The following is a 15,265-nucleotide window of genomic DNA, read 5'->3' on the forward strand; positions in this document are numbered from 1 at the left end:
CTATTTTAGTGCGAGCAAAGGCCAGCAAACTCTTGTATATTCATTTCTATCTCCCAGTAGCCCATAGGTTACTAAGGATGGATTTATTTATTTTTGTCTCCATGTAATCCTTTTTTTCTGCCTCTTGTTTCATACACACACACACACACACACACACACACACACACACACACACACACTGTTGAGGGGCAGTTTAGTCTGAATGTAATTCTTTTAAAACTATCAACCATTGAATTGGTTTCAGTCAGTACACTACAGTACCATGTATGATAAAATACAAAACAAAAGGAAGTTCTTAAAATTATGCTGACTCTACTTGTAGTGCCCTCTTATGTTTTTTTATCTTATACTTCAGTTCACTAAAATTATATTCAAGGTGCTGATTACAAACCAAGAATACCAATCTTACAAACAACAACAAAACCCCAGAACAGATTGCATCCTGCCTTAGAGAGCTATCTGGGGTTCTGGACTGGCCTTTGGAGGCTGAGAGATCTGGATTTGAGCTTCAGCTAGGTCACTTCTCTGAGGTCAAGCTAAGTGAGTGGCTTCATTTCCTCCGCTACAAGATGAAGATGAGAGCCTGTCCTCATTTGGCCTGTTGGAAGCTTAAACGAAGTCTTGTGTGGGAAGCATTTGCCTCCTAGTAAGCCCTGGGATGAATACAGTGGAGAAATCATGGTGACTTTTTTTGCTCAGCTCCAGCTCTCTCCCCATTGTGTAATTCTTCCTGGAAGTTCTCAGTGTTGCCGAGAAGCACACAACAGTCGGTGTGAAGTCTATAGAACGTCATATAAGAAGTGAACTCGCTTTAGTTCTGAGTCTCATTTCTCAATTGGGTTATTTGGTTTGGCGATATTTAATTCTTGAGTTCTTTATATATTTTGGATATTAGACCTTTGTCAGATGTAGGGTTGGTGAAGATCTTTTCCCAGTCTGTAGGCTGTTGCTTTGTTCTGTTGACAGTATCTTCTGCCTTACAGAAGCTTCTCAGCCTCATGAGGTCCCATTTATTGATTGTTGATGTTAAGGCCTTGGCTGTTGGTGTTCCGTTTAGGAAGTTGTCTCCTGTGCCAATATGTTCCAGGCTCTTCCCCACTTTTTCTTCTAACCGATTTAGTGTCTTTGATTTTATATTGAGGTCTTTAATCCATCTAGACTTGAGTTTTGTGCACGGTGATAAATATGGATGTAATTACATTTTTCTACATGTAGACATCCAGTTAGACCAGCGCCATTTGTTGAAGATGCTATCCTTTTTCCATTGAATAGATTTGGCTTCTTTGTAAAAAATCAAGTGACCATATGTCTGTGGATTCATTTCTGGGTCTTCGATTCCTGGTGGCACTCAGAGAAAGAATAAGCAGGTTACCAAGATGAGATTTGATAGCCTATGACTGTAGAGTGGGGGAGGAGGTCCCTTAGGTCACAGACATAGGGGGAGGGGAATAGGGTGAAAGGGTGAGGGAGGGAGGAACAAGAGGATACAAGGGATGGGATAACAAATGAGATGTAATCTGAATAAATTCATTGAATAAAAAAGTTAAAAAAAAAAAAAGAATTAAACTCGGACTTGAAGAAGGACTATTGCATGCTAAGGAAGAATTACTACTGTAAGTTTCTGTTATAGTCTCTTAACTTTACAGGAGGGTTTTTTCCCCCTCTTTCCATTTCCAGACGGAACGTCATCTCTCTTTCCTGGACCCCATGTCCCTTCCCTTTTAATTTTTCTGTTTAACTTATTATTATTATTATTTGGGGATGGGTTTCCCTTTAGCTCCTTTGACTCATCTCGAAATGGAAATAACGGTATCTAGCGGTTAGGGCTGCCGTGAGTGTTACTGAAGATCAGCATTACATATGTAGGACTTATTTCTCCAGTGAGGATGACGACTCAGGAGTTTTACCTGTGATGGCGCGGGGAGTCAACTTCTCTGTCCTCATCAGAAACACACCCCTCCCGGCCCCGCTCTGATCCTCTTTCATTTTACCCAGCTTGCCTCTTGAACTCTCTTTAGCCAGGCATTTCCTCCCATTCCTCCCATCCTCTATGCTTGTCCTCTGTCATAATGCTTTCCTTGGAAATCCAATTAATAGTGATTTATATATTCCTTGTGAACGAGTTAACTTAGTTGGCAATTAATCACAGACTGCTCTCTGGTCTCCACTGCTTTGTTTTATTATGATAATTACAGAATTATTAGTTAGCATTATGTGATTTATGTCTTCACGTCCTCTTATGAGTTCCCTGAGGGTAGTGGTCACATCTTCTATATCTTTGTGCACTCCCACCCTCACTACAGCAATTGGCACAGTTCCCTGTAACACCACGGGCTAAGAACTCTCTGTTGAGGGTAACTAGAGACCCATACACCATGCGCCTTGAAGATGAGAGCATCCAGTGGGGCTGGGGGCATGGCTCTGTGAGGAAGGCTGGTTAGTGACAAGAGCCCTCACAAGCATTTTTTTTTTAAATGACATAGCTGTAGGAGAGCTAGGGTGTGGCATGACCATTGTCAGCTTCTAGGACACAGACTCAAACTTACCCCTGTCTTTGTTAATTCAGTTCCTGCCTTTCCTTCATTACATCTTGTACCTGTCTGCAATGACTCATATTGTAGTGAGCTGATAAACTGTGTATAGAAAGTTCTGGAGAAGTAACAGCTGTGAGTTTTTAATTTTAGTGTTACCCTCCGCACGCCCTGGTCTTGTTTATTTGTTTGTTTTTGAATTAGGGTCTCACTGTGCAACCCATGCTCACGTTGAACTTAATGTTCCTGCCTTGGCTTCTTGAGTGCTTGAGTTATAGGGTGTTCCACCATGCTTAATGTATGGTGGAAATCTATAGGTTGTTGTCTCAATTAAAAAATGCCTTGATTTTATCTTTATTATTGAGGGAATAAAAGTACACAAGGCAGTCATTTTCCTTTAATATTTTTCCTTTAGAATTATTTTTTACAGTGTGTGTGTGCGTGTGTGTGTGCGTGTGTGTGTAGGTCAGAGGACAACTTGTGGTGTTGTTTGTCTCCTTCCATCATGGCACTGTGAGGACTGAACACAGTTATCTGGCTTGGTGCTTGAGCCTTTGCCTGCTGAACCATGCTGGCCCAGGGCTTCATCTGGTGGTCCTCTGTTTACCATTGCATCTATGCAGCAGTGAGCTGTAGAGCTTATAGGTCTGGGATGTTTGGTGGTTGTTTCTTTGTTTTGTTTAGGGGTGTGTGTGTGTGTGTGTGTGTGTGTGTGTGTGTGTGTGTGTGTGTATTTTAATTTGTGCTTGCCTGTTTGGGTTTTCAGTGACTTTTAATCTGTGATTTGAAAATGTCTGGTGTGGCCTTCTTTTGCCTCACTTTTTTTTCTCACCTTCATAGACTTTCAAATCACCCAAAATTTAAACTCTACAGTGTATTCTCTGTGGAGTTTGTGCTCTTCTTTTTACATGCTTTCATCTTTCTGCCTTTCAGCTTCATTCTGTATATTTCCTTTGACCTGTTTTCTGGTTCACATAGTATTCGCCTCCCCCCACCCCATCTCCCCCACACTCCCAGGTATCAAAGCTATTTTTAGGCCCATCCATTGAGTTCTTAATTTTAATAACATCCATTAGTTCTATAATTTTAATTTTTTAAATAGTTCATCTGACAAAAATTTCCACCTTTGCCTTTTATTTTTCTAAACATATCAGATATAGCTATTTTAAAGACTGTGTGAGGGTTGACTGTGGTAGTTCAGGCTTTCAATCTGAATTTGGGAGGGAGATACAGGTGGATCTCTGTGAGTTTGAGGCCATTTTGGTCTACATAGGGAGAACCCTGTCTAAAATAAAAGCCTGAAGACATCTGCTCTATGTATCTTGGTAAACTGTTACATTTGCTTAAGACCTGTGTCTGTACCGTATGGGGCTGTTTCTGCTGGTCATGTGTTGTTGATCCTCCTGTTCCTGCCTATGCTGATGGGATGTGGTGACTACGTAAGGAGAGCTCCAGAGAGTGCAGTTAACCCTTGGATAATGTTACCTTTTTCAGCACAAGATTTACACTTACTTTCTTGCAACTCTACGCTAGTTTAATTTGATCAGAGGTTGAGATGATTCAAAACTGAGCTTCCATCTTTGGTATTAGCCTGTTTTCACTTAGATTAATTGGTGTGCATGCGTACACAGAGGAGTGTGAGCACATGTGACTGTATGCACACGGAAACTTCAGGTCAACATCACATGTCTTTATCAATTGCTTTATTTATTTATTTAGAATTTTCGAGACAGGCTTTCTCTGTGTAGTCCTGGCTGCCCTGGAACCTACTTTGTAGACCAGGCTGACCTCAAATTCAGAGTTCCATCTGCATCTGCCTCTGCCTCCCAAGTGCTGGGATTAAAGATGTGCTTCACACTGCCCAGCCATTCTCCCTTTTATTTTTTTGAGACAGAGTCCCTTATTGAACCTGGAGCTTATTGGTTTTGCTAGACTAGCTGGCCAACAAGCAAGCCCCAAAGATCCTTCCTACTCATGTTCCCAAAACAATGTATATAGATGTGTGCTGCCAAACCCAGCACTTTATTTATTTATAGTGTTTTTTTTTTTTTTTTTTTAATTTCACCTCCAGCAATTCAGCTACGATCCTCATGCTTGCACAGGAAGTACTCTACTGACTGAGCCACTTTCTGAGCCCATCCATTTATGTTTATTTTTATTTATTTACTTTCATTTGCTTTTATTTTTAAGTGTGTGTATGTATGTGTGTGTGCATGTGTGTATGTGCATGGTGTGTGTGTGTGTGAAATACATGTGAGTGCGGGTGCCCTTGATAGCTAGAGATGTCAGATCCCCCTGGAGCTGGAGTTACAGGTGGTTGCAAGCCACCAACATGGGTGCTGGGAAACAAGCCTGGGTCTTCTGAAAAAGCAGCAAGTACTCTTAACTGCTAAGTTACACCTCAAGCCTCTCTTAGTTTATTACTTATAAAGCTTACATTATATGTTATATAATATACATTATATAACACTTATTACTTATAAACCAGGGCCTCCTTTTTCCTGGTTGGGTACTGATCTCCAGTTGTCAGCTTAGTCACCTGAATGTGTCCTAAGTCCTGATCAGCTTCTGGGCCCCACGACCTCCCAGGGGTCAGCATGTGCCTCTGGGATGGTTAGGCATCTCTAGAAGGACATAAAATCAACAGAATTGAAATCATATTGTAGGAAGATGCATGTGCTGGTGGTGTGTAAGAAAGGGAACCTGGAGAAGGAAGGGTCAGCAGACTCAGAGGCCACCCTAACTTTGGGTTTCCTAGAGTGACAGGTGGAGCCTGGGATTCCCAGCACAGACACCTGATAGAATCTCAGCTCCCCAGCAGGTTGCCTTTCAGCAGTTCTTCAGTCTATCCCTCTGTAGGTTTAGGCATATCCTAATCAAGCCTCCATCTCCTAGGGCCGCAACATTTAAATAACAGGACTCAATGAAGCTGTGGTGTTAATACCTGGCACATCAGAAAACAGTATTACTATTGTAAAAATTGCATCAGTATCCCCAGAAACAAATGCCAGTGATTTAGCTGGGAACTAAGCATGGCTGCCGATGGCACTGGTCAGGATGATGGCATTGGTGACTTCATGGGGACCACTCATGGCATATTAATCACAGCGAGTACCTTGCATGGCTTTATTGCAGTGGCCTCGACAGGACTGATAACCAAACAGTGGTTCTGTCTTATCACGGGTTTTGCTTCCTGTGGTTTCTGTTGCCCTGGGGTCAATGGTGTTCTGATAATATTAAATATTAAATGTAAAATTCCACAAATAAACATGACGTTTTAAATCATGCACTGTGCTGAGTGGAGTGATGAAATCTCATGCTCTGTTTGGCTCTGTCCTACCTGGACAGTAAGTCATCCGTTTGTCCTGTGCATCCATGTTGTACGCTTCTTGTCATTAGAACCATCTTAGTTATCAGATCAGCTGTCACAATGTTCCATTGTCTGCATTCAAGTAACTAATCTTATTTAAGCTGTGCTCCAATGACAAGGGTGATGAGGCTAGCTACCAATGAGGTTTCCCGAAAGAAACCAAAAAGTACTTTCTTCCTATTCAAAGATAAGAGCCTGTGCCATGGTCTACATGTGGTGGCCAGAGGGCAGCTTTGTGGAGTCAGTTTTCTGTTTGTTCGTTTGTGTACTTTCCTGCACTGAGCAAACCCTGGTTGGGGAAATTTAGCAATGTTTTTGTAAGTGATTACAAAAGCAAGGATGATGTCATCACTTTTTTTTAAGATGTAGCTATTAGAAATAGTAGGATACTTCTGTTAGAATGTCAGGCTGAATGAACCCTCAAGGGACAGAAGAAAATAGTGTGTCCTTCGGCCACAGTGTATAATAGTCTTTGTACACATGTTATAGGCGATGGGGAGAAAAAAATGAAAATAAATTTCAGAAAATTATTAAACATCTTTATGCGTCTATTCGTCTTAGTTTTTTATTTTGTGTTCCGGAAATGAAACACATGAGGTTGGGTCTTCATGAAGAAAAGATTTTTAGTTTTGGAGGCTCAGGAGCATAGAGGAGGTAGACACCTCTTACAACTGACATCACAGCGACAGAGAATGGTTAGAACGAGGTTTTAGGGGTGGCGCAAGGCTTGTTTATAAAGCCCCCCTCCCCCCCGCCTGCCTTTTTGCAAAATTGACTTTCATTTTATGTGTGTGGGTATTTGCCTGCCTGCATGCAGTGCCTGGGGAAAGACAGAGGAAGGCATCCCATTCTTTGGAACTGGAGTTACAGATTGTTGTGAGCTGTCACGTGGGTGCTAGGGACCAAACTCTGGTCCTCTGAAAGAGCAGCTAGTGCTCTTAAGCATGGAGCCATTTCTCCAGCTCCATTCAGTCAGGAACAGCTGCAATCCCCTAGAGCCTCGCTTGTTCCAGAGACGGCGTGAATCTACCTGGGACACTGGAGACGCCACGCCTAGTAGTAGCTTCTGCTTCCTGGGGTTCTACCAGCTCACCCTACTGCACTAGGAACCAAGTTTCTGGCATATGGACCTTTGAGGAGCAAGCAAAAGAAAACTATCTGCTATAGTATCATGGCTAGAGAAGAGAGAGAAACTTTGACTCTGGGCTGAACTGAATTCCTGTTAGTGATGGGCCGACAGACAGATAAAGCAGCAAGGCTTGGAAGTTAGATGAGTGGAAAAGATCTGCCGGCCAGAAAGACCAGACATCGTAGGACGCCACCAAACATCCAGGCAATTCATGTGTAAAAATTAAAGGGTGTACGCATCCTGGCTTCTCAGAGCATGGTCCAAGGGCCTAGGAGCCTGTCAGCTTTCTCTCTGGGATTAAGCTGTTGCACAATGGCCTGCCGGGGCCTGCAGGGTCAGGCTGGTCTCTCAAGTCCTCCCTCTTGTTGACTGGTTGCTGGTCCTTCTCCTTTGAGGTCTTTGTGTTTCCTCCCTCCTATGGTAGTCCTTGTGGGTGCCATAACAAAATACCAGAAAGGTGTGGCTTAAAACACCGGCAATGTGTTTGCCACAGTTCTACCACAAGTAAAAAAGAAATCAAGGTGCCTGTTTGCTCTGAAGGTTTGAGGAGAGGCTCCATCCTTGTTTGTTTCCTGATTCTGGAAGCCTTAGCGATTCCTTGGTTCAGGGGGGTCGGTGGGGGGGGGGGGTGGGGGGTTGAGGAGTGGGAGGTGGGAGGCAATTCACCGGGTCTCTGTTGCTGCCTTTGTGTAGCTGTCTTCTCTCTATGTCTATATCCATAGTTCCTTCCTGGTGTATGTTTGTATCTTCAGTTCTCTCTTAGAATGACATCAGCCTCTAGTGTGACTCTGGTCAGGACATTTTCGTCAGTGTGTGTGTGTGTGTGTGTGTGTGTGTGTGTGTGTGTGTGTGTGTTTAGAAACACACCACAGGACTTCAGCACTACTTTTGGGGGTGTTTTAAATGACAAGACGATCAGCAAAAAGCACAGAGATGCAAAATGTGTCATAGTAAGTAGAGTGTGAAAAGGGCTTTAGTCTGAAGTAGGAGCAGGGCAGCAAGAATGCCGACTGCCGCCCTGTTTGACTTCAGTCGGGTGCGTTCGTGCCAGGCATCTTGCATTTCCCCCTTTTGCACGAATCTGTTTGACCATGAAAGCATTCTAACGACACGTTCTGCGGTTACAAACATATTTTTAGTAGCATAATTCCCATGTACAGAACTTGGAAATAATGTATATCAGCTATAACTCTCCTTGTGCACTGTTGGCTTAAATGAGAGAAAGCTTCATGAAGTATTTCAGGTGATTATCATTTTTCTCCAAATAGGCTATTTTGGGGTTGGGGGGGGGGAAAGCATAGCGTGAAACACAGCGAGATGATTTTGCACCAGAAGCAAGGTTACTCGGGCGCTTCTCAAACTGCCCTGTCACTGAGTTTAGGCATGCCAGCAGCACTTCTGTTATGTCACCTCAGAAGAAATAGAGACCGTTGCTGACTACACATGACCCCTGTAACTGCCCCTGATTTTGCTACTCTGTCCCCACCCCATGGCTTGAAATGTTCTTCTAAGAGAGGGTTTGCATAGGTTGTGGTCACTACCCTACAGGGCAGAACCTTTATGGTGGCAGCAGTGTGTATGGCTTTTCCCAGTGCTCCCAGAACTCTTTGGTAACTCCTTACACCTGTATACAGGACTCTTCATGTTGTTAATTCCCTTCTTTACTGAGTCCTGTGAGAAGCAAGATGTTTGATCCTATCCATCTCCCAGACTCTCATTTTCAGTCCCAGATCTTTGAATGGATAGGCGATGGATGAGTAAGTCAGCGAATGAATGGAACAAATTGGAGATTCATGACAAACAGCTGTATTGGTGACTGCTCATCATCATCCCATGTCCTTTTGTAATGGCTCCAAGGTTTTTATCACTGTCTCAAAAGAGTGGCCACCTGGAGCCTGCAGATGCTGCACAAGCCCACCCTCCCATGGCAGCTTTGCCTGGCTTGCTTAAAACCTGCCTGATCCTGATGTTGCGCATTTACCGTGTAGAGGGCAGAACTTGGCTTTGCAAGATTATACCTTTTACTGTAGGGAGTGAAGTTCATCCTCTCAAAGAGCTCACAATTTGCAGGGAAGTGAGGCTGTGCACAGCTGAGAACTTTATAGGCACAATAGGAGATGAGATGAAAGCCGAGACTCTAAAACAGGGGCCCTACAGCAATGTCCGGTTCTCAGATCATCAGGGTAAGATCTGTGAGTGGTGTAGGACTTGGAAGAGGAAGGCTAGCTTCAGGCTGGAGTGATCTGGCATGCCCTTCTTGAGAGGAAGTGCAGAGGCTAGGTCTTGGAAGGTGGCTAAAGACTGACAAGGCCAAGGAGGAAGGGGGAGCTTGCTGTGAGCAGGAAGCGCAGTGGGCTTGAGCTTTGGGCAGGGGGTACAGAAAAGAGGGGGGTGTCTCCCATGTATAAAGGGGAGGCCCTTGCTGATTCGTGTAACGGTGCTTGTCCTCTTGGTTCTAGCTTGGGACAGGGCACAGGGCAGAGCTTGGCAAGACAGAAGAGTGAATTGTGAGGCACGAATCATCGTGACCCACATTCATCTGTCCATCAGTTAGTTCTGGAGGGAAGGGATTAAAGAAGCGAGCCGGCTACAGGTTGTGGAGAGGACTGTGATGTCACATTGCCCGTGACTGTCTTAGGGAGTGGAAGCCTGAGTCGATGTCATCTTCAGGCAGCCTGAGTCCGTGTCATCTTCGATTTCAGGTGTCAGATTGAACGTAAATGTACTGACACGAGTATGGAGACGTAGTGGAGAGTTGGGGGCAGCTGTAGCAGTGATTGCGCAGTGGCTGCGCTTGGGTGGGCAAAGGAAAGACTGCTGTAGAGTCTGGTGGGAGTGGGAGGCTCGGGGAGCAGGGGAGGCTCTGCGTGGCCCGGTGGAGGAAAGATATTCTAGCCACGCAAGTGGTTGTCAAAAGGAACGTGAGCAAAGGGGAAAGCCACGGCCTCGGGTCAGAGCAGAGAGGCTGGTATCGAAAGAGAACGCTGGATGCAGGGACTTAGAGGCTGTTTTAGGATGGATGTGGAAGCAAAGATGGGGAGAACAGGGGAAGACGCTGGTGAGCTTATAACATAGAGTAAGTCTAGAAGGAGTGACTAGTCCGTAACAAACCCTTAGTGAACCAAATTAATCAGTGCCAGTATTGAGAGGTCAGAGTATCTACACACTCCAGGTACTACAAGGAATACATTGGTTACCATAGCTCTTTGGCTCAGAACCGTTTGCCTGGCATTTGCTTGGCGTTTGGAAGGTAAAATACTGGTCCTTGAATGTCTGATATGCTGACTGTTTCTGCTATAAAGCACAGCTCAGAGAGGAAGGGGTAAAGATTTACTTGAGTCAAAGTCACTAAGAGCCATCCCGGGCCCCTAGCTAGTTGGCTGAATGGCGTGCAGTGTCCATGAAGACTTCCTTCACCTGAGAGCATAGCGAGTGTCTGGCTTGGTCCTTTTTGGTGTCCATTGGGAGATCAGGTTAGGTGAAAGAGCAGAGAGCTGAATATACTCAAGTCCTCCCTGGGAAGAGGAGGCCAGGAAAGGGTCATGGCAGGGGTGTAGAACTCCATGGTGCAGATAAGACAGTCCGTCACAGAAATACCAAATGCTATGCTTCTCTTCTGCCACAGGGTACCATGCCGGTGGAAAGAATGCGAATGCGCCCGTGGCTGGAGGAACAGATAAATTCAAATACGATACCAGGGCTAAAGTGGCTGAACAAGGTAGGTGCATTGGGGGGGGGTGTGCATGTGTGTATGAGTGTATTTGAGTTGGAGGGAAATGAGGGACCAAGACAGAGAGAGGGAGGGGGAGGGGGGAGAGGAAGGGGGAGAGGAAGGGGGAGAGGAGGAGAGAAGAGAAAAGAGATGGGAGGTGTTTCTTGCTGAAAGTGCAGAGTCTTCATACAGGAAACATCCAGATAACAATGATTATAAAACACAAACTTATCCTATCAAGAAGGTTTTGGTCACATTTCTGAAATAAAGTGGGGCACAGAGAAAGGGCCAATGTTAAGTGATGAGGAAGGATGGAATGTGGGTAACAGACACGTGGGTCATGAAGGAGGAGGGTATAGAGGCAGTTGTTTTTCTAGTTTTAACTGTCACTGATTTATCTTTTTAAAAATGTACTTATCTTTGTGGTAGATAAGGACATAAAAATATAATGGACAGTGAAAGTCTAAAGTCCATCATGGAGCCCCACAGCTGCAGCAGGGCTGTTCTCACTGTATGAAAGTTCATTGAAATGGATAGACTTTGGGTCTGGCTAACCTCATTTTTCACTTGCAAGAGTTTTAATTATTTAAAAATTTTTTTTTTGTCATCTTCTCAGACTGTCACCCCAACCTGAGTACCAGTTGTAGCCTTGGGTTTTCAGGTGACTTTGTGAGGCTCCTGTTTTGTGTTCTCCACCGACAGTCCCCCTCTGCCTCACTTCCTGTCTTTGCCTCTCCTACTGCTCAAGCACTAAAGGATACAGGGCTCCATGGTGGTGGGTTTTGTTTGTTGGTTTATTTGAGAGGAGGATTTTACCCTTTAAAAGGCTTTTTGTTTGTTTGTTTGAGATGAGGTTTCTCTGTGTAGTCGTGCTGTCCTTGAACTTACTCTGTAGATCAGGCTGGTCTTGAACCCACAGTAATCTGTCTGCCTCTGCCTCCCGAGTGCTTCGTCACACCACCACCACTGCCCTTTAAAAGGCTCTTTATGTGAGGAACTTTTGCTCTTTTCTTTAAAAAAAAAAATAGTCATGTTGGGTGAGGTGTTGCTTGCCTTTAATCCCAGATCTTGGGAGGTAGAGGCAGTCAGATTGGGGATCTCTGTTAGTTTGAGGCCAATCTGGTTGACAGAGTGAGTTCTGGGTCAGTCAGAATACACAAGACCCTGCCTCAGAAAACAAACAAACAAAACAAACATATACTGTCTTTCTATGAAACACCACGTGTGTGCCTACCTCCTCCAGCAAAGTAGTTGTTAATAATTTACATTTCCCCCAAAACACTCACACACGCACGCCCACACGCATGTGCACACACATTCCCTTACCCTTACTTTGTTAACCTCAACACTTTCAATTTAACTGATTCTAGCTATTAGTAGTGAATCAAGGTGAACTAATGTGGCCAATTTAGTTTTTAAACTAAAAATGCAGTTACAGTTTAATTCAGGTACTCAACTTCCCTAATGCTGCAACCCTTGAGTACAGCTCCTCATGTTGGGATAACCCCCAACCATAAAATTATTTTGTTGCCACTTCATAAACTGTAATTTTGTTACAGTTGTGAATTGTAATGTAATAAATATCTGATATGCAGGATATCTGATGTGTGACCCCAAAGAGGTTTGGACCCACAGGCTGAGGACCTCTGGCCTAAAGGAACAGCTAAGTAGAATTATGCCTCTCTAAGGAGGCCGGAAGGAGAAATTTTTTTTCCCTTTCAACAAGAACACCAAGAATTCTAAGCAAATGTCTCTTTTTTCTTCTCTACTCTACTCCTTTCATCTTTTAATCTTAAGGACATGGTGAATAATTTAATGGGTCAGACTTTATTTTTGCACCAGGTATAAAAGCTTAAAACCAGAGAGCAGATTGTGGCCTGCTTTTAATGAGTGAAAAAGATATTGGGGAGAAAAAAAAGGCAAAAACACTTCTGTTTTCATTCCTCTTACATCTTAATGTTCTTCTTGCCCACTTATTTTGACTCTAATATGACCACAATTGAATATCTATTTGAATCCTTTCTTAAATAAGGTGTAAGACAGAGAAAATAGAAACAAATGTACTCCATACTTGTTTCACATATCCTGTCATGTGATGGAAGGTTTTGTGGCAAGGAATATATTATGTCTAAGCTTGCAACATCTGTAGTTAGTTGAGGTTTTAGGTATATAGTTAATCTCTTCTAAAAATACAAACAAGAACTCAAGTCACCCTTGATTGCTCAGTGAACCGCAGCATGAGTAGAGCTATAAGGAAGGAGGGGTGGTAGTTCAGAGCAGTATGGGGCAGTGGAGGGTAGCAAATAGTAGCAATGGCTGCTGCCATTTGTCAAGTAATCAGTGCCACTTGCTCTTCTAAGTAAGGCATTAAATACGTCAACTTACTTAGTCCCCATTCTGGGAAAAGGCTGTTATTTTCCATGTTGCAGACCAGGAACCTGAGGTACAGAGACATAAGGAGGACTCCAGTTTAGATTCATGGTGTGCTGTTAAAGGATGTGTCTCTCGATTCTCAAGAAAAGCAAGGGGTTTATTTCTACATTTTCTTTTTTCTAACCCCAGAGTTTTCTTTTCTCAAGTTTGCTGGTCCCTAGCCACATCCGTATGTGCAGAACATGGGTGTCATTGTGTCAAGTAGGCACTGGTAACCTGTAGTTGGGTGTCCCATGCAGGAGGTTGACCAGTTGTCTCTACCTCCAGAGACCCATCCCAACCTCTAGAACCCAGGAATGTGGCCCTATTTGAAAAAGAGTTTTGAGATGGAGCTAAGGAATTCAAGATGAGAGCATCTGGACCATCTGCCTGGGCTCTAAGTCCAAGGACAGGCGCCTTTAGAAGAGACAGAAGATACACACAAAGAGAAGAAACTATGATGACAGGAGGTGGGATGATGAAGCCCCAGCTAAGGAGCTCTTGGTGCTACCCAAAGCTGGGCTGGGAGGGAAATTCTCTTCTAGAAGTTTTGAGGGGGAAATGAAATGCTGCCAGCACCTTGATTTTGGATTTCTGACTTTCTGAACTGTGTTAGAATGCATTTCTGATGTTGTAAATCACTTAAGGTATGGTCTTTTTATAAAACAACAACAACAACAGCTTAAGGAAGCAAGTATACCCTTTAAGGTACTTCCTTCTCCATGGAGCCTCATTATCTGCTACCCACTACCCCCAGTGCTGGGGACAGAAAGGCCTTGTGCACACTGGCCAAACACTGTGCCACCGAGGATCACCCACTTTTTTCTACTCTAGAGCCAGAGGCAGCGATTTCTTTTTGCATAACCAAACCCTTAGCATGCTCAGGGGGCCCTTCCCTGCTGGGCTTCCCTTCTCTGCACTGTGGCACCACTAGTGTTTTTCCAGAGAAGACCAGGGAAGGGCCCTCCTCGCCATCTCTTGAGCATTTCTAGGCTAGACCTGTGGCCATCTGACTGAAAGGGACATGTACAAGCTCTAGCTCCCTCCGCTTCTCAGGACAGTGTTGACACAGGACTACCTAGGCTGCTTTCTGACTGACGGTCCTTTTTAGGCAGGTGACCCATAAGAGCTGAGCTACAGCAGCTGTGTATCCGTGCATATGGTTGGTACAGGCCTCAGATGTGTCTGGTATTTTCTATCCATACCTAAACTCCCACGGGCATCTTTATATAGGTTTCCTCTAACTTAGGCTGGTTGGCATGCATCTGTTGACGTAAATTACTTCACTGAGAGCCTGTTGTTTTTCCTTTGCTATTCACAGGCGCTCTAAAGAACCTGTTAGTATATTGAGTAGTTTTTGAGGTCTTTCCAAAACCTTGTTTCCGGTTGAAGACTGTTGGGATTCCAGGAAAACAGACTCACCACCCCTAAGACTTTGTGACTCTCTTACGGCACAGTTGGTGTCTTGGTTCAATCTGTGTTGCTGTGACAGAATGTGATAAACTGTATGCCATGGAATTATCTGACTCACAGTCCAGGTGGCTGAAGTGTCTGCACAGCATGGAGCCCAAGTCCTGTTAAGGGCTGCTTTCCAACATGGCTGACAGCAGAAGAGGCCAATCTGTAAGCTCGGAGAAAAGACCTGGGCAGGGCCCAACGTGCAGCTAAAAAAAGTAACAGCAGGTTCTTTAAGGATCTAGGATATTCCTACCAGACCTGATCCACTTCCCCAAACAGTACCAACCCATTCATGAAGGCAGCGTTTATGATCTAATCACTCTCCACTGGACCCCCATCACTTCAGGGCTCTGTCGCCTCAGCCCATCTATGCCACAGACCAAGGAAGTCTTGTAAGACGCACTGGAGCCACAGCCAAACCCTAGCAGTTGACACTCAGGATACATTTTTTTTTTTTTTTAACCTATGCCTGGAAGTTGTCAGTACAGTGCATGGCTACCCACCCGTCACTCTATGCATGGTGCCAGACCTAGTGCTGGACCAAGTAGGAGACTCTCCAGTGAACCTGGGAATGAAGATAATGGACCCAAATTCATGGCTGTTTCTTTTTTTTTTTTTTTTTTAATTTTTTTTTTTACACTAAAATTAACAAG

General features: G+C 44.2%; 1 protein-coding gene across 1 annotated transcript in view; it reads left to right on the top strand.

The window, feature by feature from the left end:
- Nucleotides 1–15,265, top strand: part of Irf2 (interferon regulatory factor 2) — a 106,479-nt gene that overhangs the window by 41,201 nt on the left and 50,013 nt on the right. Inside the window, exon 3 of the mRNA XM_051169660.1 lies at nt 10,656–10,748. Coding sequence (XP_051025617.1) covers nt 10,656–10,748 — 93 coding nt within the window. The remainder of the gene's footprint in view (nt 1–10,655; nt 10,749–15,265) is intronic.

Source organism: Acomys russatus, chromosome 27 (genome assembly GCF_903995435.1).
Source record: "Acomys russatus chromosome 27, mAcoRus1.1, whole genome shotgun sequence".
Lineage (NCBI taxonomy): Eukaryota > Metazoa > Chordata > Mammalia > Rodentia > Muridae > Acomys > Acomys russatus.